The sequence below is a fragment of the Plasmodium inui genome, assembly GCF_000524495.1.
Source record: "Plasmodium inui San Antonio 1 unplaced genomic scaffold supercont1.1, whole genome shotgun sequence".
Classification (NCBI taxonomy): Eukaryota; Apicomplexa; class Aconoidasida; order Haemosporida; family Plasmodiidae; genus Plasmodium; species Plasmodium inui.
Window position 1 is genome coordinate 1,534,965 of NW_008481835.1, and position 24,938 is coordinate 1,559,902.

General features: G+C 38.5%; 7 protein-coding genes across 7 annotated transcripts; 5 read left to right on the forward strand and 2 right to left on the reverse strand.

Moving 5' to 3' along the window:
• Positions 1-556: 556 nt before the first annotated feature.
• Positions 557-1,768, forward strand: C922_00351 (hypothetical protein; the record flags this gene model as incomplete). Its single annotated transcript, XM_008815968.1, has 1 exon — positions 557-1,768. The coding sequence occupies one exon, from the start codon at positions 557-559 to the stop codon at positions 1,766-1,768; it is 1,212 nt and encodes a 403-aa protein (XP_008814190.1).
• Positions 1,769-3,753: 1,985 nt separating this feature from the next.
• C922_00352 (dephospho-CoA kinase) lies at positions 3,754-5,017 on the forward strand (the record flags this gene model as incomplete). Its single annotated transcript, XM_008815969.1, has 2 exons — positions 3,754-4,448; positions 4,888-5,017. 2 exons carry the CDS (start codon positions 3,754-3,756, stop codon positions 5,015-5,017), a joined length of 825 nt encoding a protein of 274 aa, XP_008814191.1.
• A 1,019-nt stretch (positions 5,018-6,036) lies between these two features.
• C922_00353 (hypothetical protein) lies at positions 6,037-11,577 on the forward strand (the record flags this gene model as incomplete). Its single annotated transcript, XM_008815970.1, has 1 exon — positions 6,037-11,577. The coding sequence occupies one exon, from the start codon at positions 6,037-6,039 to the stop codon at positions 11,575-11,577; it is 5,541 nt and encodes a 1,846-aa protein (XP_008814192.1).
• A 1,295-nt stretch (positions 11,578-12,872) lies between these two features.
• C922_00354 (hypothetical protein) lies at positions 12,873-15,383 on the forward strand (the record flags this gene model as incomplete). The annotated part of the gene is made up of 1 exon (XM_008815971.1): positions 12,873-15,383. The coding sequence occupies one exon, from the start codon at positions 12,873-12,875 to the stop codon at positions 15,381-15,383; it is 2,511 nt and encodes an 836-aa protein (XP_008814193.1).
• A 1,452-nt stretch (positions 15,384-16,835) lies between these two features.
• Positions 16,836-19,756, forward strand: C922_00355 (hypothetical protein; the record flags this gene model as incomplete). The annotated part of the gene is made up of 2 exons (XM_008815972.1): positions 16,836-16,959; positions 17,322-19,756. 2 exons carry the CDS (start codon positions 16,836-16,838, stop codon positions 19,754-19,756), a joined length of 2,559 nt encoding a protein of 852 aa, XP_008814194.1.
• Positions 19,757-20,142: 386 nt separating this feature from the next.
• On the reverse strand, positions 20,143-20,766 carry C922_00356 (hypothetical protein; the record flags this gene model as incomplete). Its single annotated transcript, XM_008815973.1, has 3 exons — positions 20,143-20,307; positions 20,428-20,507; positions 20,706-20,766. 3 exons carry the CDS (start codon positions 20,764-20,766, stop codon positions 20,143-20,145), a joined length of 306 nt encoding a protein of 101 aa, XP_008814195.1.
• Positions 20,767-21,607: 841 nt separating this feature from the next.
• Positions 21,608-23,641, reverse strand: C922_00357 (hypothetical protein; the record flags this gene model as incomplete). Its single annotated transcript, XM_008815974.1, has 2 exons — positions 21,608-23,019; positions 23,263-23,641. The coding sequence occupies 2 exons, from the start codon at positions 23,639-23,641 to the stop codon at positions 21,608-21,610; spliced, it is 1,791 nt and encodes a 596-aa protein (XP_008814196.1).
• Positions 23,642-24,938: the final 1,297 nt, after the last annotated feature.

Below are 24,938 nucleotides of genomic sequence, written 5' to 3' on the forward strand. Positions count from 1 at the left end.
AAATTAATGGCCCCATGGAAAATTGATGAGAAAGTTCACAAATGCATTCTTTTTTTTTTTTCTTTTTTTTAGAGACGTCCCTTTGTTCCCTTAAAAAGAGAAGCACTTTTCCATGAACACCCCCAGTTTGTTCGAAACCTACCAAACTTAGTAGAACAAATTGTTTGTTTTGCACATAAGTGCAACCTGGAATGTACGTGGAAAGAATAGGAACTGGGAGATAAGCAGAGGAAAAGTAGCACCGAAAAGGAAGCGACAAGAAACGTGGAAGTAGCGCGGCAGTAAAGCAGAAGAAACGCGGAAGAAACGCTGAAGAAACGCGGGAGTAACGGCGGGAAAAGGTAGAAGGAAGCCCAACTGAATATAGAAGCCACCTAGCGCGCTACACACAAAGAACAAACAAATAGGAAGCTATCGGAGGCCGCTGTGCTGATGAAGAATTGCGTAGGGATGGAAATCACACATCGGTCGACACCTACACACAGATCCTTCACGCACTAGTAGTTCATCACCTACATATAAGCATTTAGTATTTTATAAACAACAGGGGGAAAAAATGTTTCGGAAGAGAACTCTAAGTAATTTAAAACATCGAAAGAAAAAGGAGCATATAAAAAATGAAGAAGAAAATAGTAGTGAAGAAAAAAAAGCCAAAAGGGAGGAAAACCCAAATGATGAAACCCTGGATGACATTAATGAAAAAGACAGGCATATTAATAAAGGCGATCTACATGAAAGAAAAGGCCGTAATGACAATGATGATGAAGATGATGTGGTGTGTAAATTTCTGTTCAAGAAAAAATTAAAAAAGGTGAATGAGGAAAACAATTTGCATTTAAAAAGAAAACACAAACTGATGATACAATCAAAGAGTGAAGACTTTAAAGAGGCTAACATAACAGAAGATCGGGTGTACAAAGGAGATTTCAGCGTTTCGAAAAATTATGGATCGTACGATATAGACCAAGACTCCAAGAATGACCATAGGGCCAGAATGGAAAGAAACATCGAAATAGGAGAAGAAATACTAAAGGGGAACTTAAAGGACAATGTTTATAGAGGAAAGGATGCTCACGAAAAAGCTCTGATGATCAGCAAAGATAGCCTGGCCAAAAATAAATACACAGGATTGTACGGCCCGGTACGAAATAGCGGCGCGAATGTGAGAGTCACTCTGCGGATTGACTATGAACCGTGCATATGTAAGGACTACAAAGAAACGGGTTATTGCGGATTTGGAGACACGTGCATTTTTTTACACGACAGAAGTGATTACAAAAGTGGGTGGAAAATTGAACAAGAGTATGAGGAAAAGCGGAAGCGAAATGAAGCTCTCCGAAAGGAAAAATTAGAAAAATGGAACGAAAAAATGTTGCGAAAGTTAAAAGAGAGGGAGGAAATATTGGGCAACTGCGAAGGAGGCGATGGAGAACACGGGAAAGGTGTGGAAATTGAAGGAGAAAATAATATGGGGGAATCCCCCGACTCATCTGCTGTTTCTTCCTGCACAGAAAAGGAAAATTCTGACAGCGACTTGAGTGATGGCGAAAATAATCTACCATTTGCTTGCATAAAATGCAAAAAGAAATGGAAACTCGAAATGAACCCAAGTGTCACTGAATGTTTCCATTATTTCTGTGAAAAGTGTTTCATTGAAATGTTTCAGAAAAATAAAAAATGTTTCAAATGTGGATTGCAGTTAAATGGAATTATGAACGTGGCCCATAATATTGTCGACATTCTGAATAAAAGAAAGTCTGCCAAATAAAATTAACTGTTTTTTTGAGCACACTAACAATGCTATTTGTTTCGCAAACCATTTGACGCAGTTCAATTTTGTTTCCCCTTTAGTGGTCTATCTATTAAAGCAGTTATTCGAATCATCGGTTAAAGGAAAGATAAACGAGAAGGCCTAATTGTTCATGTGCGTACGTTTTGACGCATGAATAAGCCGCTACAGTTTTATTTCCTCCCCCCCTGAAAACCACTTATATGAGAGGAAGTCCATTTTGCGCCCGGCTACGCAGTGGGGCCAGTTGGCGCAGTCACTTTATCGTTACTGTATCGCGATTATATCACTATTTTATCATTTTACTTTCATTGAATTGCTCTTTCACACTTTAAGTTTTTTTTTTCTTTTTTTTTTTGTGTCCTAAATATTTTTTTCTGCACCTCTGCATTATTAGCATAATTATCCACGCAGACATCAACACAAAATATGTGTTCATTTTTTACGTTACTCCAACTGCAATATTTTAACAACCGTATGTTTAGTGCTTGTCATCGCTATTTTGTTTAACAAACATTATTTGATTTTAACACATATGTGTCAACATGACGTATATGTAAGATTCCTTGTTTTTTTAGTTATAAAGCAGTAGTAAAAACACGTTTTATTTTGTTGACCACATGTAAAATGCCCACTTCCGACTTGAGGAAAAAAATTGGCGATAACGGTAATTAACACTCCTCTTTTTCTTAGTCGTGAATTCAAAGAGATCGCGAATGCGGACGTGGGAATATGTATGCATGAAAGTGGACATAACGTGGCACAGCATAGTGTAGCAGAGCAGTGGCGTCGATTTTGCATATCCAACATGCATATGGGTTAAACAGGTATGCACTGTTTATTGTACGTATGTAGGCAATTGTGTACATTTGGAAAAACGTAATTTTTGATTTTACATGTTTTAATCGCGCACGTGTACCACTTCTTTCCCTCTTAAAAGAAATAATTATAAGCAAAGCTATGCATTGTATATTGTGTACTTAAAAAAATCTACATTCAAACGATTATATTTTATTTTTACAAATGATTTTTTTTTTTTTTTAATTTTGGAAAAAAAAAAAAAAATCCCATTCAGAGTTAATAACAATATGCATAAGCATGAATAAGTGTGAGTTTATCACATTTTATAAGCAAAATAAAAAAATAAAGAAATGCATATAAAAACACGCTTTATGATATAATTACGCACACGTTGAAGCATTACGTATATTAGGATGACGAGTTTAACCCCCTATGAATATCTTTTTTTTTTTTTTTTGCTCCATTTCGTCATGTGATTAATGATAAATGAAACGCACAGTCCTATAGTTGGTCAGTTCCATTGTATCAGTCCATTTCGAGTGATTTGTTTTTGTGTTTCAAACGTGTGATTTCCGTGTTGAGGAGTAAACTTTCGTACTTGCGTGCGTACGCCTGTACGTAAGTACGTATATGCGCACATGTGTATGCAATGCGTTAATTTCCTTTTTCTTTATCAAACTCCAACACCTATGTACGCTGACATGTAGACGTTTCACGTTTGTCATGCCCCCTTGTAGATTTATGCACACGATAGACAAAACAAAAACGGATTTTTCTTTGCTGTGTACTTGTACCATCTGTAGTGTGAATAGCCCATTTTTGAACAGGAAAAGATTTACAAATATTGCAAGAGTGATTAAGTAATATAAGGGTAGGTGCATCGGAAGAATAAGGGGACGCTCCTTTGTGTACGCACCCGCCAAGTAAAAAAAGTAGAAAAAAAGAGGTGAAGCGGGAGAAGGTGACCCAGGAAGGTGTGAGAAAAAGGGGAACCCGAAAGGAGAGCTGCAAAGGTGAATTGCAAAGGAAAGTTGTGCAGGAGAGCGGCTAAGAAAAACCGCTACGAAGAATTGCGATGCGCAGACAAACCGCAGAAGTGATCAGCCAAAACAATGGCCGCGCAGAAATAAACAAAAATATGACTCAACAGGAAGGAGACAATTATGTTTTTAACATTCTTTTTGGACAAATGTGTTCCATGCTTACTGGCACTAGGTTCAATTCCTATTGGGTTTATAAATAGAAAAAACAAATTCAAGAAAATAGAGAATCACAAATATGCCCTGGTCAGCACAATAGTTATCAACAGTTTCTTAATTTATATAAATAAGTTTTTCGGTCTATTAGGGATATTTAATTTTTTTTTGGGAAACTATCTATGTCTAATCGGTATCACAGGTGGGATTGCAGTGGGGAAGTCAACATTCTGTAATTTTCTAAAAAAAAAAGACGTGGTTGTCATTAATGCAGACGAAATAACGAGCCAGATATACAAAAAGGGATCAACATGTTACAAAAAAATTTTGAAGCATTTTGGAGAGGAAATCCTGAACAGTGACAAGTCTATTAACAGAACCTTGCTACGAAAAATTGTCTTTAACAATGAGGAAAATGTTAAGTACATCAATAAAATCACCCACACGTATATAATAATACAGATAATTAAGCAATGCTTAAAGTATAAAATTTTGCACTTTAAATATAATGTAGCGATAGAGGCGCCTCTGTTAATTGAAACCAAATTGTATTTATTAACCAGCCCCGTTATACTTCTTAAGTCGTCCGTGAAGAATCAGATAACGCGTATATTATCTCGAGACAAGAACTGTACGTACGACACGGCAATGAGCATAATCAGGTAAGGGTTGTAAAAAAGCGTCAGCTTTTTTAGCGCCTCCGATTTCGCCCGATGCACTGTTTAACGCATAAAAGGGGGTCTATATGTAATAACTACGTATGTGCATATGTTTACACGTGCTTCTCCTTTTTATGAGCTCCATTGCGTTTTCTTCGTCGCGCAATTTTATGGGCCACTGCGTTGATACGCTGATGCGCTGCTGCTCTGATGCAATGATGGGAATGCCTTTTCGCCCCAATTACTGTGCGGAAAAAATGTTTGTTCACATGTATTGCAAGTCGCATTGCCCCCCTTTGCTTAATAAACGCGGGGAAGTATACGCCTCAACGTGCGCCTGCTTACGTGCAACCCGTCCGTGTGTACGTGCGTACGTATTTACCGGAATCCTCAATTCGATGAATTTAGGGAAAAGCTTTTATTTCCCCCCTCTTTTCCGCAGAAACCAGTTACCAACGGATGAGAAAATCAAGTACGCGGATATTATCATAAACAATGATGGGGATTTACTAGACCTGCAGATGAAATGTGACGTGGTTTATAACAAATATTTAAAGAGTTTTTTCTTTTAATTGGTGGACGTTGTATACGTAGGAAAGCATAACAATTTGTCGACACGACAAGATACAGGAGAAAGTGCCAACTCGCATTTTTCCTACAAAAATGTAGAGAATATTTTTACCCTCCAATGTGTACGTATGGTGTACATTTGTATATACCCTTATGTACATACGCACGTACGTACGCATATAAGCTGCGTAAATGCGTAATTTTCATTCACGAATTAATTGTAACGATAACTGATTTGAGACCCCATTTTTATTTACCCATTTTTTGCCATACTTTAATTCCTACTCGTTTTCTTCTTCTATTGGATTTTAATTTTAACATTATGTAATGAATTTTTTTTTTCTTTTTTTTTTTTTGTGTAATTTTTTTTTTTATCCATATGACACAATGTTGATGTTTTGTTACTACTAAATTTTTTTTTTTTTCTTTACGAATATCAACATTTCCCCAAAATTGTTACTTCTTTACTAAAGTAAACTATTTTTACTTTTTCGCAATTTGTGTAAACCTCTAAATGTAAGAAAAAATATTATATTAGCACCACGGTCCGGTCCTGATATAATTCCCCCAATGTGTAAAAAAAAAGCCGCAGGACTTGACATACCTTTTTAAGTATAAAAAGTTATTTAAAAGAAGAAAAAAAAAGTCCACTAAAAAAGAAGATTAAAAGGGATAAAAAAAAAGAAAAAGGACACGAAGCAGGCTTTTGAATTATAACAAAAGGGCACGAATCGGCATAGTGTTAAAACAAGGAGAAAAGCAGAAAATGAAAAAAATAACGGAGGAGGCACAACTCTGGGAAGCCCAAGCTTATGAGCGTTTATGAGCAAGCTCCCAGCCCCCCCGATCAAACCCACCAAATCTTTTGCATAATGTCACTCTTAAGTGGTATCTATGTACCTTCGTACATATGCGCACGGAAAGGTATTCCCACATAAAAGCATAGTGTTACCTACGTGCATGTGCGTGTTTACGTATTCCCGTTCCACTCACCCCCCTGAGAATTACACCTGAAGCGAAGATGATCCACGAGATCATACTTAGCCTTATAGGCCAAACGGGGGACATCATAATTTTAGCGGATAAAAGGAGGAATAAAACGAAAAAGGAAAGTAACTTAAATATAGATGAATACTGCTTTGAAGTAAATAACAACATTCACATTTTTCTAAACTCAGAAATAAAAATAATCAACGACATTGTACAGTTGGGTTACTACTTCTACGTGATGAATATCTTCTGCTTGCTAGTTAAAAAGAACACGATTTATAAAAACCTAACGCACGTACACAAGTTTAACAAATTAAGTGAAGAGAGAAAAGGAAGGAAGGGGAAAGGTGGCACGAGAGAAAGGCTGCAAAGAGATGAAGACATCTCCAGCACTGCAAGTTCCTCGTCGAACAGTTCCTCATATGAATCATCTTCTGACAACGAATCGGAAGACAGTAATCATTTGAACAATTCTAACCAGGAAGAACGATACGAAAAAAAAAAACAAATAGATAACTACTTTGGTGTAATTTTAAAAAACATCAAAAGCTTAAATAGTGTAAGTCCGTATGGATACTACGCAAATGGTATCAGCAACGAAATAAGTAAATTCATGAGGAGGTACATGAAAAAAATTAGCGAGATCGAGGAATACATAAATAACAACAGCAACACCCCATTAACACAAATTTTAACCATGTTAGAAAAAAATAGAGAAGAAATTATCATAATTATAAATATTATAAAAAATTATTTAGAATTTCAAAAGAAGGAAGAAGAAAATGTGCTGGAAGGAGAAAGTAGAAACAAAACAAAAGAAATTATGGACTACCTATACGAAAATTGTGTGAGCGGGAATTCACGAATTAAAGGTATATATCATAGGTATTTCAAAAATTTGGGGAAAATCTTACTCCATCAAATATTTTCCTGGATACTTTATGGCCAGCTGCTAGACCCCTATTACGAATTTTTTATCCAGAAAAGGCAATTCATATACTCTGATGATAAGAAGATTTTTCTCTCCCCTGAAGAATTGTACGAAAATTTAACATTAACCAATGTCCAAAGCTTAAATTTTGAATGGAACTACTTATTCTTTCAATCCGTTTCAAATTTGCCTGATTGCTGTCTAGACAAGGTGATTGGTCGTAAAATCCTCTTCATAGGGAAGTCAATTCGAATACTAATTAGGAGCAATAAATGGAACACCAGCGATATTGTGAAGCTTTTCGCGATCACCAAGATTTTGTCCAAAGCGTTTGATGAAGCTTCGCCAACTGCGGGGTATGAAGAAGTTGCAAATTTGGAGCAAGTGACCACTCCGATGAAGCCTCACAAGGGTGTAGGAAGTGAACAGGGGCTGAACAGAACAAGCGGTGTGGGTACTACGATGGGTGAACCTACCTCCAACACGAACCACTACTTACATTCTTTAAACATTTCCAGCTCGGACACCTCTTACAACTGCTCCGATGAATCTTCCTCGGCAGGTAATAAAGATGAAACCATAAATCTGTACTGCAAAGAAATATTCGACATTACGATAGAGAAGATAAGAAGCATCATAGCATACAAGTTGTGGAAATATGTAGTCAAGGACATCAACTTGATTAAAATTTTCGATCTCTTTAGGGATATTTATTTACTGAACAATGGAGACTTTTATGATTATTTTTTAGAAAAGTCCTGGTCTCTCATGCATACCCCCCCGAATTCGAAAAATGAAATTCTTCTAAAAGTGCTGGCATGGAAAAACTCATCCCTATCAGTAGAAGAGTACTGCAAAGCCAAGTATGAAAATAAAAAGGACAAATTAGTCCTGGAGAAATATGAAGATGACGTACTATTTGGAGAAGACAACGGGGACTTAAATGAGTCCACCTTTTTTAGTAGCACAAATGGATACCATTTTGACAGTGACAATTCGGAAAATATTATTTCTAAATATTTCTACCCAAGGATATCTTACAAAAAATTCTCGTACGATTCTTTCGAAAGAGAAAAGTATGACAACTTGGTACTAGGTGGCATGTGCTATATGTATGACAAAAAGATCATTCTAAATGATTTTTACAAGGGTATACAGACTTTGAGCAAAAAAAAGTACTACGATTATGATAACGTGTTCAGTGTGTGCGTCAACAATTACCGGCAACAGATACTGAGGGGGTTCAAGCACGGCTTTGATTTTTCTGTAAATTTTAACAATTTTTTCGATAACAAATTTGCCGACATAGGTAGTAATAATGGGACAAACGTGAAAAGCGGGGCTGTGAGTGGTAATGCTAAACAGGATTTTGCAGATGAGAATTTCCTGCTCGGCTGCTGTTTCGCCTTGGTTATCCATTCAATGAAGAACCCGCTGCTTTACAAAACGGACGTGCTGCACAGCTCCTTGGGATACTGGGGCTCTCTGGGGGATTGCCTTTCTGTTGAAATAAAAGTAAAATTTTACCAAAAGGAGAATGGCGCACAGGAGGATGCTTCGTCGGACCAGCAAACAGCTAACCCTGTTCAGTATGGGGACAACCACAACAATGTAATACTGGGCGATGTCGAAGTGGAGGTTTCTCTCTACATAGGGGGGAAAGGAATATCCTCCTTTGTCCACAACAGCAACAGCTACACCGTGGACTACGCAAGGGAATCCATCCTGAACAACAAACTTTGGGCAGACAATGTAAACCACGAAAAGAAGAGGCTATACGAAGATATGGAAAACGATGAAGGTTACTTACGAAAGAGGAATGCCAACAGTGCAGATGCAGCAAATCAGGATGACCTCATGAGTGAAGATGTGGAAGGGAATTACGACGAAGCTATAAAGAAGCCGGTGCTGAAGATTCAGAGTAATAAACAGACATTTTATAATATAAATAAAAACACGTTAACAAAATTCCGGGTGCGAATTAACTGCCTGAAGCATTCCTTTAGTGTGTACATACAGAAACTGGATGAGTATAACCTCCAGCTGAATAACCCGAAAAATAAAATTAAGCCAATTATCCATATCAGAGCACTAGACATGACACAAGCCTTCACCCTCGACATTGGAAATGGCTACATAGGATTTTATACCTGCCCCATTTTATTTAAACATAAGTTGTTGGAAAAGAAGAACAAACTGAATCAGTGGTTCAAACAGTTCTACAGTGAGACGCTGAATGTCCGCTCGCCTATTTACAAGAGGAATTTTTTTAACATGGGAGACGAAAAGAATAAGGAAGCGATACAAAACGAAATGAGAAATATCAACAAAATGATTCTGTACAGAAATGAGAATAGCCAGAAGAAGGGGAAATCAGCCCCAGAGATGATCAGCTGCGCTAGAGATAAAATGAAAAATGCGCTTTTGTTCAGCTCCTATGACTGCTCAGTGGAAATATACAAATGGTTCCACCAGTCTTACAAGTCCCCAATAGAGATTCCCGAAATTGATATAGACAACGAAACACTGATATTTTATGACAAGCAGATAAATAAGAACATACAAATTCATAGTGGACTGAACTTGTGGAATAACATAGAGATATATTTCAAACTCACATGGCCAATAGCTCTGATTATCAACACGAGTACCATCTACACATACAATTCAATTTTCCAGTTTCTTTTCCTCCTGGGCAGAATTTATTACAATTTGAAAATTTTATGCTACCATAATAGATATTTGTACAAGTATTTGAATTTTAAAAAAGGAGGGTTGCTATTTTCTCACTTGTTTTCGATTAGATATAAGATGCAATTTTTTTTTTTCCATTTGATTAAGTATTTGCAAGAGGACATCATTAATTACGAATACAAGTTGATGATTACACAAATTCACAAATCGAAAGATTTTGAGTACACCAAGTCGATTCATGACTTATACCTTTCGCAGGTAGCCACCAAGTGCTTCTTACGGGTTCAAGATATAACAAACCCTTTGCTGGAGCTGATAGACACCTCCTTCAAATTCTGCTACTTCTTCCAGTGCCTAATAGAAAACGAGTTGTTCACGGATATATTAAATTACGAACTGGTGGATGAGCAGGAGAAAAACAAAACAAAGAAAGGAGACATGGCAGAAGAGCAGGACGAGCAACATAATGACAACCATGAAGAGAAGGATAATGATTTAAATCAAGTTATTGAAAAGTTACTACAATATAATGACACCTTTAATGAAAAGCTAGTCAGTGTCATGAACGAAATGGTTAACATAAGTTCCAACAGCAACCACGCCTACCTTGTTCACTTTCTAACTACCCTAGATTTTAACAATTATGTAAGGAAGATAAAGGACTCTGTGGCGAATGCTAAATCGATTGGTGCTTCCCTAAAAGACAGCGGAACCCGAAATGAGCAAACGCAACAGGGCCCCCCGATCGAGGGAAGTAAATCGGACCTCGGCAATGCGGTGGGCAGCAGTCCCGTAAGGAGCAGCGTGGGTGATAACAGACGGGACAGCAACAAAAGGGACGACCACAAAATGGAGTACATAGGCATTGAGAACGTGAACTCGAGCGATAATTACCACGCAGAGGGGAAAGAAAATTACGCGAACAGACTGATAAGTGGCCTATCGCATCACATCCGCGGGGTGGACTACACGAATGATGCTAACCAACTTGGTAGTAATAAAGATTTTTTAAAAAAGAGAGTAATTAACAAGTTTAGCAATTTGTTGCATAGCGATGTTGAAGAGAAGTGGGGCATGCAGCGGAGCGGCATAAACCAGTACAGCCGAATCGGCATGTCCGAATCGGTAGACAGAAGTGTTTTAAAAAGCGTTTTAAATGGAGCCCCCAGCCTCAGCCGATATGGAAATGCCGACAGCTATTACGGAATCGGTAACGACGCCAACTACGGGAATGCCGGCAGCTACAATCGCGGAGGCATCGCCAATAACAACTACAACGCGTTAATTGACAAGTACTCAAACATACTGAACAGTTACATGAACAACAGCGGCGGCAGTAACTCCGTTTACCAGGCTTCTCAAAATTATATAAACAATTCTCACGTGAACTCGTACAGCGCATCGTTAGATGTCGCGAAATTGAGGCACATAGGGGACGCTTCCCATATGGTAGACGCCGGCAACGCGGATAACGCTGGTGACGCGATCAGCATGGGCGCTGTCCCTGGTGCCTCCAATTTTAGTGTGCACAGTTTAGATGCTGGAATAAACAGCAACAATAATGTACCAGGATATGAAAACAGCCTAGCAAGCAACATGAGTAATCTCCTGCGAAAACTCGACGTAAACGGAAAATCCAACTTCAGTCAAAATTTGTTAAGCGCTAACCACGACGCGCACGGCAATGCGCCCATCGATTTAAACAGCCTCCACGATTTAAACATTAAGCAGAATTTCAACGTGCAGAATTTGCTGGACAACTACAACTATAACGGCTTCTCCGAAAACGGCTCCTTCACCAGCCATAACTTGGACAAGGTCAGCAACGAGAATAATCTCACGTCCCAGATGTATAACCTCTCCAGTGCGTCTAATTATGGCAACCTCTCCCTAAATGTGTATCGAAATGAAAATAACAACATAAGTGAAGCGGATCGGGAAAAGTAGTGCTTACCCGAATTGAATCAATTTTGTCCAGATGGAGTGGGCGCTAAAGTAAGAGGCAGAAGAAAGCGGCGCGATTTTTTGCACCCTCAACAATTCATTTTCCATATAACAGGAACTTTTTTGTATGTGTGTAGTTAGCTATGTATACCGCTGTGTATACATTGCGTACTTACTGATGACTGTTTTTTTCTTTCCCACTTTGGAACACCTCTGTTTTAGCGAGCCCCCCACATTTTCCTAATCTTAATTTTTAATTTTTTCCTCATCTGTGCATATATACACATGTGTACCTATATACCACATCTCGCGCCCCTCTTTTGTTAATCCCATTTGTCCAGTTCGTTTTTTTCACTTTTGATCTGCCAAATGGGAATACCTTCATCGCGCCTGTTCCATTTCGTTTAAAATTTGTTTGTGATTGATTTTACTCATTGTTCCACTCTTTTTATGTTTTCGTGGCCAATGAGGCCCCAAAGGGATGGCGAAGATTTTTTTTCCTTTCATTTTCCTTTCTTTTTCTTTTTTTCTTGTACCTACTTTGTATTGTTTGCAGGCACCATTTTGTGCACTTTTTTTTTTTTTTTGCTCCTAATCCGGGCTGTGAGTAGCCCCCACTTCACCAAAAACCCCAAAAATGACAACTGCGAAAGAATGTTACGTGTACATGTTGGAAAGCACAAATTTACAATCCATACATCCTAGGTGCCGCTTCAGCAATAGGATATACACGCTCGGTTCCATTTCTGTAGAAACTTACACAACTTTTTTTATTCACAAAAAATGGGAGTAATAAACTATAAGGGGAAAGTTTTGTGTAAAAATTGAATAGCTGTGGAACATGTTTGATATATATATTTTTAGCACCTTCCGAATCAGCACGTTCAGCTGGATTTGCACTCGTTCGGCTGTTTTCCGCATCTACAGTGAATCATGTCGTAGGGACGCAACTGATACGACATATGGATGGATGGCTCATGATGCCGACGGTACATGAAAGGAAAGGCATTCTTTTACTCCCGTTCAGCTAGACCCAAAACAGCACAGCTACATGAGAACATTGCAGAAGGTATAAGTTACTCCAACCCTTAAACCCCTTCTACACGTTTTTAACCGCGTCGATTGTCCCCAGTTTTGTGCACTCCCCAAGGCAGAGATAGTTACAATCCCCCGTGTAGAATGCAGATCACCGGCGCATAAAGTTTGGATCTGATATTTTTTTCCCAATTTGTTCGCCTAATGAAGGGGTATAAAATAAGGAAGGAATCGCCCCATTTTGCATCTTGCCCCATTTTATGATGTCAAATGTAGTGAATTATTTCTTTAAAAATTTCGTTTTAAAAGAAAAGAATTCAATCCTGAAATGTGGTATGTTGAAAAGAAGGTACTCCAAGATAACAAGTGTTAATGTAAATAACTGGAATGACATCCACAAGGAGATAATCCATAAAATCCATGAGAGCGATTTCGTTTCGATTGACGTGGAGTACACAGGGCTGCATCTAAAGGATGAGAGGTACATATCTATTGATTCCAGTTATGAAGCCCATTGTTATGGAGCCAAATCTTTTTTCCCTTGCCAAATTGGCATCACCGTGGCTAGGAAAAATGACACAATGGGGAGGGAGAAACGCGTAGCAGACGGAGGAAGAGAAAAAGGAAAGGAACACCTTCGGAAGACGAATGTACACAATATTAAAGTTTCAAGACAAGAGAATGAAAAAGTAGACCTGAAGTACTGCTTAAAGAGTGAGCAAGAGTGGGACATATCACCCTACTGCATCTATGTTTTCCCCAAGGAAAATAAGTACTTCAGTGTATCTACAACTACTCTTATTTTCTTAAAGGAAAATAATTTCGATTTTAACGAATGGATTTGTAATGGTGTCGGTTATTTAACGCCACCTGAGGAGGAAGAGAAAAAAAAATATATCTTTGAAAAAATCGACGAACTAAAAAATTTGATGAATACATGTAACACGAAAACGGGGGGTGTCAAAGAGAACCACTTGGATGAAAAAGAAAAAAAAGTAGATGTAGAGAAGATTATTCAAGAGATAGAAAATTATAAAATTGTGGACGACGAGGATAAGGAAGCCATTATTGAGATAATAAAGAAGATTGGAGTTTGGCTGACTCGCAGGGATATGGCCCATCCTGTGGGGAGGTTCAATCACATAGAGGGGGATAAAATAAGCTCGATGGACAAGTCTAGCTGTTCAGATGGGCGATCATTACACCAGTCGGAAGTTGTGGGGCAGCCCCATTCGCATCATATCAATGCATCTTTTCAACGATGTGGCAGCGAAGGGGAGAATTGCAACAGAGTGTACACGAATTACACCCATGGACGTGCGGGGCGAGAAGACGAAAGTGCCGCGTTCAGGGAAAAAATTCCCAGTTTGTTAGAATCTGAAAGTAATAACCATGCTTCTTCTACTCCTATAGACAGTGGTGATATCTCATTGGACGCTAAGCATGTACAGGCGTCCCTCGGTGGGGAAAACCAGGGAGGGGAAGTAGGGAGGATGGACTTCCCACCCGGAGCAAACCCAAATAATGATCCATCGGATTGTCCCCTATACATAGAAATAGAGAGCCCGTATCTGCGATTACTTGCGCATACGTTAATAACGAAATATTTCAACGGCATTTTCTGCATATCTGTGAAGGTGAATGATAAGAAGCATTTAGCCATCTATCGAACGGAAAAGGATTCGTACAAGGAACAAATTAGGGCACTGGAATTGGAGATAGAGAAAATAAACGAAACAGTTGGAGTGAGATTACTATTTGATGAAATTATAAAAAATAAAAAAATAATTATCGGACATAATTGCTTTTATGACATCCTGCACATATATCAGACCTTCTATCATGAGTTACCAAATTCGATTAGTGTTTTTAAGAATAAATGGACAGAGATATTTCCCTACACATTTGATACAAAGTATTTGAACGAAACGAATGAATATTTATATGCACTGAATGGCCCTGCAACTTTGAAGGGGTTATGTGAGTACATGGCTTCCCTAATTTCGGCCAGCAACGATTTCGATTTTGTTTTTAATTTTACGAATGGCCATTCAGATCTCCCTCAATGTTTTGTCCCTCTTGTGAAATTAGGGGACCAGCCAAATGATGCAGTGGGTAATTTTTCTGGCGCCACAGCGAGGTGCGCTTCCATAGATGAAAAAGAACAGGTAAAAAATCGCGCTGATAGAGAACATCCTAACAGTTGGGATAGCAAAAATGACAGTATGTATCCAAATGGAACAGAATTAGTCTCCCCCGAAGGAAGAAGCCACGATTGTCATGGAAATGCCAAAACGAGTGATGAACATAATGCCGGTTATGATAGCCTCCTAACATGCCTCCTTTTCATATTTCAGTGTCACTACATTTTGAGAAAAAATAATATGATGTGGAAAAATATTTACTTTAGTAAAACAAAAAGCACCAACGAAAGCGTGAAATCATTTTTTGATATTTTTTTAATTATGTGTAATAAAATAAAGATTGTAAAAACGCAGCCGAATGTGGTATCGCTAACTAGTGCGGAAAACTACGAAATGGCGAGACATTTTTACATGTATGATTATCCTAGCTATTTTAAAAAATGGGAGATCATGAAAATTTGGTCCCCCATTTGGATTTCTCTAAGTAAGGTAGATGACCAATCCTGCTGGATAATAGCCAAAAGTGACGACGACGCCAAAAATATTAAGATGATATATAAGATGCTGCAGAACCCCCAGTTCAAGTTATGCACCTATGAGGAGTACTTAAACAAGTTTAAGTCCAAGTAGCCCGATCAGCGTTTGACAAGTGCGTGTGCAGTCGCGTCTGCTAGTATGCCCATCTATACGCACGCTAGTGTGTTTCATTTGTATATCTATTTTTTTGCCCCCCATTAATTCCAAAAAATACTTCCTAAATTTTAATAATTTGTTTAAAATTTTACTTCCATTTTGAAGAACTGCTGGTTTCTCCATGAGTTTCTCCCTGGAAAGAAGTTCCACATTCGGGAGAAACCCATGGGAAATGTACACGTGATACATATGCGCAGAGGAGCACACTCACTCGCAGGTGTATTTTGTGCAAGCTTATTGAGAACCTTTCCCCTCCCCCCCCCTTTTTGATCCTTCTTTGCGAAGGGGGATTTTTTAAGGCAGGACTACGCTTTGGGGTCGGCTGCTTCTACGTGGCGTGTATTTGCCTAATAATTTTATCATTACAGAGGGTACAAATTGTTTTTATTACTTATCTGGATAACTAAAAGGGGCTACCGACCGTGTGATTATGGAATGCGGGGTTCTTTGCATGGGCAGAAAGGTACATAAGTTGAAACGAATGCATATAATTAGAACGGGGGTGGTGTAACTAATCGGTGTGTGTTTTCATTCTCCTCCTCAGGCGCATTTGTTGAAATTGAGAGAGAGGATTACACTTCACCGAAATAATTTTTACATACACTGTGTTTCTCTACATGTGGGAGACGGTACTGCGTGTAAATTTGTCCTAAGGCCGTTCACACTTCAGTCATAAAAGTAACCCTACCCATGTTCGTAAAAAGGGATAACATGAAAAAAAAAAAAAAAACACTTTCTGGTACACCACAGAAGAGGTATACAAGTTCAATGATGGCAAAACGTAGTCATTACTTGTCGACCCGTTTCCGTATCGTAGAAAAAATTCCATTCTGTGTGTTACCTTTCAGATGTTAAGAATAGCTCTCCAAGTTTTGCCCCCATCTTTGCCTTAGCTTCTGCTTCACTTAGTGTTGGTGGCCTGTCGTTTATCCAATAAGAAGCATGTGCACATATAGTGACGCGAGCGTTATCGCTATGTATATAAGTATGTACATATGTATTATATGCCCATGCTGGGCCAAATGAAGCGCAAAAATGTGCGACGGCAAGGCGATCAAAAGGCCTAGTTGCGCACTGCAAGTTTGAGGCGAAATTAAAATTAAGAAAATATGCATAAGGATGAGAGCGGATGTGCAGGATGACTTGGCACGTCGTTAGCTTTTACCCTCCAACTGGGTAAAAATAGCGAAGGGTGGAAAAAAAAATGTATATATATTTATATACATACAACAGTCCAAGCGCGGCTCCTAATACTTATTACAACAGCGATAATGCGTTCCGTTTATACATACCAGTAAAAAAGAAAAAAAAGAAAAAAACATTCCCTTAAAATGCTTTCACCCTTCCTAAGCAAATATCCTCTTGTTTTTTTCTAAAATATGGTGAAACATGAACGATTGCGACTCTAAAAAATTCAGGAACATAAGCGAAAAGGTACAGGGGAAGTACTTCCCAGTCATAAAGTTCGGGGGAACGAATAAATACATCAATAAAAATTACACAAATGATTCCGGTACGGTCTTAAAAAGGAGATAGAAAAAGGGCATAGTGAACTATGAACTGCTGTTTTGAATGCGCTTAAGTACATAACACCTACGGGTGAACCGAGTTTGTGTGGAAGCAATTGGGGAGGGGCAGGCAGACTATTAGGGAGGCCCTCAGGGCTGCCCATTACCCCGCCTGCCTGTGAGGCGGATCTGGTTGGCCCTGGACCATTTCACGTAAATCCCGTGCGCAGTTTGTAGTCCCGCGTGTGGCTCCCCGCCCCAGTTGCCACTTCCTACCAGACTTCCCTGCACATATGTATTGTACACCGAAAGAATACGCACAAACGAGAGAACTTACCTCAACACTTTTGTTTACCCCCCGATGCAGATGGTAGAAATAGTATAAGTTTTACTGGAGACGGGTTTAACGGGAACAAAGTAGACATACACCAGGATAACAAGTATGGGGTCAACCGAGTCTGCTTCTCCCCCCAAGGGAAGTATGTAGCAGGATGTGGAACAAATGGCATAATTTACGTATACGATTTGTATGAAAACAAACTGTTGACAAAAATTTGTACAAAGATTGACAACATAAGGGACTTGATAATAGGCGATAATGACAAGTATATATACGCCTGTGGTGATAATAAAATTATAGAAATATTTGACCTGTACGAAAGTAAGAAGGTCTCTAACGATGATGTTGCAAGGTATGTGGACGTATCCATCCCAAGCATAATTAAGAGGCAATGTGCGAAAAGGGAAGATTCCTCAGTAGGGAGAAGTGACCACAATGGCGGCAATGACGAAACGAGGCAGGAACAACTGCCTCCGAAGGAGACAAGAAAGAACGTACTGGATAACATCTACACCCCATGGATGAAGGTTAAGCATAAGGATTTTACCCACAACAAAGTTGTCTACGTTCCGGTATATAACTACTGCGATTTGATAAAAAGTAACATCAATATGGTGGACTTAAATCGCATTAAAATAAGGAAAGTAAATCCAGTTATTAATAAGTCGCTATTTATTATTAAAGACTCACACGAGTGTAGCACTTCATGCTTGGCAGTGCCAAACATAAGCACCTTCTTAGTGTATTCAGGGGGGGGGGATGGGTTATTAAAAATCTGGGACATAAGAATGAATTTGTTTACTCTACATAAGAAAGGAAACTATAAAAAGGCCACATCCAATACCATATTTTTAGATAATAAGAATCCGTATGCTTCTATATGCTCACATGAGGATATCGTGACCAGCATCAATTTTAACAACACGATTGACCATGAAGGTGCGTATAAAATGAGGAGGGCAACAAGGAAAAGAGAAATGAGAGCCAGGGAAAGGAAGCAATGTGATGCTGATGAGAACAGCTCACAGATAGGAAAGGAATCACATAGTAGGAAGGCTGAGAAATCGGTTAGCTTCCAAGATGAGGAGCTTTTCTTGGACGATGAGAGCAGCAGTTCGACCTTTTCCTCCTCGTGTTCTTCCGTGTCCTACTCGTCCATCACCTTTGATCTGACAAGAAACAAATTTAATAACGTCCTGATGACAAGCGGATACGACGGGTACATTCGGCTGTACGACATAAACAATAATATCATTAAATCCTTTTATGATGAGGAGAAAACTATCACTCACTGTATGTTCAGTTATAACAACAAATATATTGTTAGCACGAACAAGTCCAAGTACGCAAAAATTTTTGACTTTATCTACATGAATAATAAGAAGAACGCAAAAAATATGATCACCTACCTTTCTAATTACAAGTCTTATCATTTGAACAGACCCAGTGGAGATAACGAAGCGGGGGAGGATGATAATGAGTATAGCAACTGCGCCAGTCTGTACGATGACAACTTTTCGAAAGACTTATACATCGATAAAGAATTCCAACCATGTAGCATTAAAAATATATATGAAGATAAAGAACTGGAGGAAAGAATAAAACTTGTTAACGAGTTAAACAGGAAAATAAGTAAAGACGATAAAAAGAAAGCTGCGGGTGAGCGTGACGAGGGGGGAAAGGGAGTGTCAAATGGAATGGAAGACAGAGTGGCAGACGGAATGGAAAACGGAGTGGCAGACGGAATGGAAAACGGAGTGGCAGACGGAATGGAAAACGGAGTGGCAGACGGAATGGAAAACGAATCAGATGGCACCTACTCAAATACAGATTCCAGCGCTTTTGATGAAAATACAATAAAAACGAATGCCTTTTACGAACATGTTAATAAAAAGTTGGAACCTACGTGGTCCTTCTTTCAGGATAACATGAAATATATGAATCTGATCCCTTACGATGACCTAAATGAAAGTCTGAGGAGAAACCACGAATTTATTAAGACACATTATAAAAAATTGAATCATAGTAGTGACAATAGCAATCACAATCAGGGTGAGGCAAATTCGGAAAAAGGGGTTTACCACCCGCAAAAGGACGAAAAGGAACACATACTGTACTACCAAATGTCAGATATTATAAATAACGAAGCGGATATTCCTAATTTTTTTTCCTGCGTAGCGGGGGATAAGTGCATTATTCCGTCAACCGACACGTATGCACATGTGTATGACATATACACAGGTTTTCATGTTAACACAATAAGCAATCTTTACTTGCCAAACTATCATCCTGCTGACAATTCGTATTTTGACTCGTGCAGCATGAGCCAGCCATTTTTTAAAAAGAAGCATTTGTCTTTTCTAACAAGTGCCGACACGTACCCGAAGAACCAGAATATCATTGCAACTTCGAATGGCTACCCAGATGGCTCCATTGTCCTTTGGGTTTTTGCGCCTTTCTAGTGTGCGGAATACGTTGCGATGTGTCCACAAAAAAGGGGGGGGAAGCAGATAAAAATAGAGAAAGAAATTAACCTTAAAGGGGGGTTTTATCGTACTACTTTCGTCAACACAATACGGACCCTCCTTCTACCACTTTTGTGCCATACGCATAAAATATTTTTTTCCCCAAATGATCTTTTTTTTGTATATGATATATTTTAAAAAAATGTGGCACCACTGCGGGGGAACAATGCGCCTCCAGTTCGAATGCTCTCATTCACAGGTGTGCACATTTATCCATATACGCTCGCGGGGTGTGGCACCTGTCGCGCGGGCATGTATTTGCAAAAACGTGTAAAGCGACTCTTCACTTTAAGAATGACACAAATTTGAAAAAAAAAATACCATTAAGCGATGTTTTCCTCCAGCTTTTCTTCATAATCGTAGTAATTAACAGGGACACCTCCTGGGACCATTATTGTTATATTCAAACCGTTCAGCAGCAATTTTTTTATTTTATTCACCTTTTTAACGTTGTTTACGTAAGTGTATTCCGTAACATCTTCTAGTACCTGCGCGGGGGAACAAAGCGGGTATTAATTGTGACAGTGTGTGTTTCGTTAAATGGACAGAGGTGATGTTACACGGCGTAATTTGGTTTTGCTTTTTTTTTTTTTTTTTTTCCAAATTACCATATTCACATATTCATCAAATCCGACGAGCTTTCCAACTATTTCTTTGTCACCCTTCAGCATAACCCATATTTTGCTGCCTAAAAAAGGTTGTTTGGAAGGGGGGCATTTTAAGCGGGCTAATCGGAAGTAGTGATCGAAGAATTGCCTTCCTCTCCATGTGGCGCGCAGGAAATTCAGCCACGCGATGCGCATACAGGTGCATGCACTTATCTAACTGCGCACACGCTGATGCAGATTTGAACTAGAAGATGCGAAGCGCTTCGTTCTGCGCGAACCTATGCACTTATCCATCAGGGCAAGAGGCAAAAACGTTTCTGACCCACTGACTGTCGCCATTCTTGTTAAAGTGCGTAAAAGGGAACAATGAACGGGCTCTTCCTCTTAAATATGTACATAGAACTGTAAATGGAGCATACGAACAGCCATTACGTGGTACTGTTATGTTGGACCCTTTCTGCTTTGCTAAAATAGGGGTTCAAATATGAAAAGTTCTATATATAGCACTGGCAACCCATTATTACGGTAACTTCACATGTTCGTTCTTTCCTGCTTATTTTTTGTGAATTTTTTATATTATATTTTAAAAGAAAAAAAAAAAAACTGTAGCGGAATTTTTTGCAAGTCGGTTTATGCGACAGAAAAAAAAGCTTGCACTGTTTTTGAAAGCGGCAAAAAAGCGTTTCACTTAAAACAAAAATATTAATAGGTGAGCGGTGCCAGAGGGAAAAACTATCACGACGCGCCCTGTTCAGTGGTGGGCATAGCGCATAAATATATGCAAATATATACAAATGTATGTATATAAGTCAAGTTGCCCTATTAGATGAGATATCATCGGGGGAAGCGAAAGGCAAAGCCCATACGGAGGGAGAATAGCGCTAAGAAAGCTACATAGATTAAAAAAATGCACAAATGTATGTGTATACAATAGAGTTACACATAGCGGTGGCCCGGGGGAATCTACTTGGTGCACCCCTTCCACTGGGCAAACGAAAAAGGAAGAACCTCCAAAAGGGCCCCCAAAGAGGTTGCTAGGGCAAACTTTCGCAAAAGCAGAGGTATATAAAAACAATGATAAAAAGGTGCAAACAGCAAACAGCAACCAACATGCGCATGTACAAATGGGGAGTTAACAGATATACAGAAGTGACATACGCCAGGAATTCACGAGAAACTGCTAAGTGCTATCCGAGTTCATGATTTCCCTGGCGAATTGCTTAATCGAGCGAGGCAATTTTTGAAAATTATCCTCTTGCTTTTCTATCAGAATCCTTATGAAGTACCTCGCATATATTAAATTTAAGGTGCCCATATATTTTTTTTTCCGCCTCAGAACTTCAAGAGATTTGTGATAAATGTCGTAATTGGTGCAGTTCAGTTGGAGGCAGCAAAATGGGACCTGTGTCAACACATGGAGTGAGCAACGCTCTATATTTTCCAAATATTTCTCTATTAATAAATCGATCACATCTTTTTCTAATTCGATGGGAACGTGGCATACATTGTGAACCCTACTTCGGGGCAACTCCTTTGTTCTTTGCTCTGTGTGAGCCCTTTGCACAGGTATGTTATTTATGGGCGCGTGGTTATCCTGCCCCAGATGAGGGTATTCGCAATTTACTTCTTCTGCGGCATTGTCAGCTGTTTGTGCGCCTTCCTTTTTGTCTGCTGATTCTACGCCCTTATTCGTCACTGATCTGTTATGTTTTTGAGATTCTTGATATTTGTTGGGCAAATCACCTGTGTCATTTTTAACCACCTGGGGATCGAGGAGTTTGTCCAAAAATGAAACCCCACTCGATAAATTCCTTCGTCGTAGTGCATCTAACACTTGGGCGATTGACATCATGTCCATCGAAGGGATTATTTTCTTAACCTTCTGGAGAGAAACAAAATAAAATGTATCGTCTTTAACTTTTAACTTGGATAAAGACCACATGATGTTGCTGAATTCCCGTTGCGGAATTGTGTCAACAATTTCGATCACTTTATCCTTCAGTCGATTTAAAAAATATATATTTTTATAGTTAAATTTGGCCATGTAGTGAACTGCATTTGTAATGTTTACGTAGGACAGCTGGTTAACAAAATTGTCGTTGTTCATATATTTAATTATATATTTGAGAATGTTAATATTTATGTTGCACTTTGCAAATGAGTTCAGCAGTAAGGTTAGGTGGTGTGGTTCTACATCCCTTTCCTTTAAATTTTTATAATACTTTTTTGTAAAAAATTTAAAAATCTCGTAATTGTTAACATTTAATCGGCTAATCATGTTTAGTATCAAGATGGAATTTACCACGCTCAAATTGTTGTGAATGTGTTCATCATTTTTTATTTTATTCAGTATGAGCGCGATAATTTCGTTGTAATTAAAGGTGCATTCTGGAGAGTTCTTCACCTTTGGGCTGTGCGAATTTTCGTTGACTCCCCAATTTGCAGAGTTCGTCATAATATCCTCCTGCAACATGGTCAACGAACTTAAAATAATTGTTAAATCTAGGGTATTGTACTTATCTATGTTTTTCTTAAAATGATCTTTAATTGGCTCAATGCTTCTGTGGTCTCTTAGGCCAACTTTCACCAAATCTGCGGCATGGGTGGGAAAGCGGTTTGGGGCGAATTTGTTGGGTTGTCAAGATGGGGATGGGGGTGGGATCACTGACCTAGGTCCAGGCCAACTATATCACATAGGAAAAAAAGAAGGGGGAGTACACACGTTTGCACATATGCCTATACGCATGTATTTGTATGTACACATTTGCGGCGCTTTACGCCCTGTGTCATTGCGCTCTCCTGTTTAATGGCCGCGCCTTTCAGCAAGGGACTTACTATGAAATACGTTCACGGTCACGCTAGCGGGCATCGCATTCAGCCTCTTAATGAGGTAACCAAGAATGGATACATTAAACTGGTTGTCATACAATTGAGACGTAGTGTACAACCTCAGTATTCTATTTATTTGGTCAAAGGAGTATCGGTGTATATTGTTTCTAAAAACGTCGTAACTGCTTTTTAGGATTTTCCTGTCGTTTCCATTGTTTCCATTATAATTTTCTATTATTTTCAAAATGTCTTCATTTTCAAATTTGTCTATATTTCTTATAATTAGTGATTTTAAGTTTTCCTTAAATGGGATGGACGACTTCGCGGCATCGTCACATGTTATTTTGTTCACATCGGCAATGGCGGCTTTCAGCAGTTTTCTCATTTTGCGTAGTTGCTATCCTTTTTTCTTTCCCTCTTTGGGTAGGGTGGTATTTATTCCCACTTGTTTTTTTTTTCTTTTTTTTTTTTACTTTTGAACTTTTTGCATTTCAGTTTGGCATATGTACATGTGTGTCGCAGGGGAGATGATACGCTGTATGTATTTTCAGTTGCAGGTCACAATTGGCAACTATTTATCCATTGTTTTGCTTTTTTTTCAAGGGAGTTTCTTTTTAAGTGTGCGACGAGGCAAATGTAGAAGAAGTGTTCATGGCATTGAAAGAATGCAAATTTAAGCCTTAAACTTTTTTTTTTTATATATCTACAACAACGCTATCGTGGCATTTTTCGATCCCCACCATTTGGGGATAAATCATCGATGAAAAAAAAAAGAAAAGAAAAAGTTATATTTTCCTTACTGCCTATTTTTTAAAAATAAAAACCATTTTTATTTTATTTTGCCTTACATATGCTGTTGTTGTTTCTTTTTTTTTTTTTTCTTCATATTAGATGGTTTAAAAAAATGTATCCCATTTTGAAGGATTAACTTTCAAGGGACAACATGGAACAAACGAAACCTTATTTCATTTTTAACCAACCAAATGAATTGATTAGAAGGACATTTTTCCTTTTTCCTTATACGTATATGTTTAACCGTTCATAATATACTCTCTGCTTTTTTAATGCGAACTTGTTAGCGCATGGGAATGAAGTTGGATTTTCTCACATATAGAATAGAAACAAGTACAAAGTAAAAGTAGCACTTGTTCACCTGGATTTTTTCCGCATTATTTTGAACTTTTTTAAGCTGTAAGACTATATTTTTCCCCATCTTTGCCCTCCGCACAGTTGGAGCGTTCACAGATAATCCGAACTTGGGGTTACAACAAATTGTTGTTTGTTTTTTTTTTTTTTTGCCAAATTGGGCATATTGCGAAAGCAAATGAATGAATACTGTTCTGTCATGCTTACGTAGACGCCTTTGTACACGTAAGCGCGTTCAGCAATACAGGCGCATACAAATTGTATATAAATCTACATAGATAATGTACGCTTTCTTCACATTTTGTGAAATTGCAATTTTTTGATAGCCCTTTTTAACTTTACATTTTACCGAAACGGAAAACATAGCGAATGAAAATACGTACTGAAAAGGAGTATACATTTATGTACACATTTTTGTGGCCTCCCGAGCGGCGTATATATTTCCCACTTCGAAAAAAAAAAAAAAAAAATGTATACAAAAACGCACGTGAAATGAAATAAAAGAAAAAAAAGTGTACAGCAAATAAGCATATTTA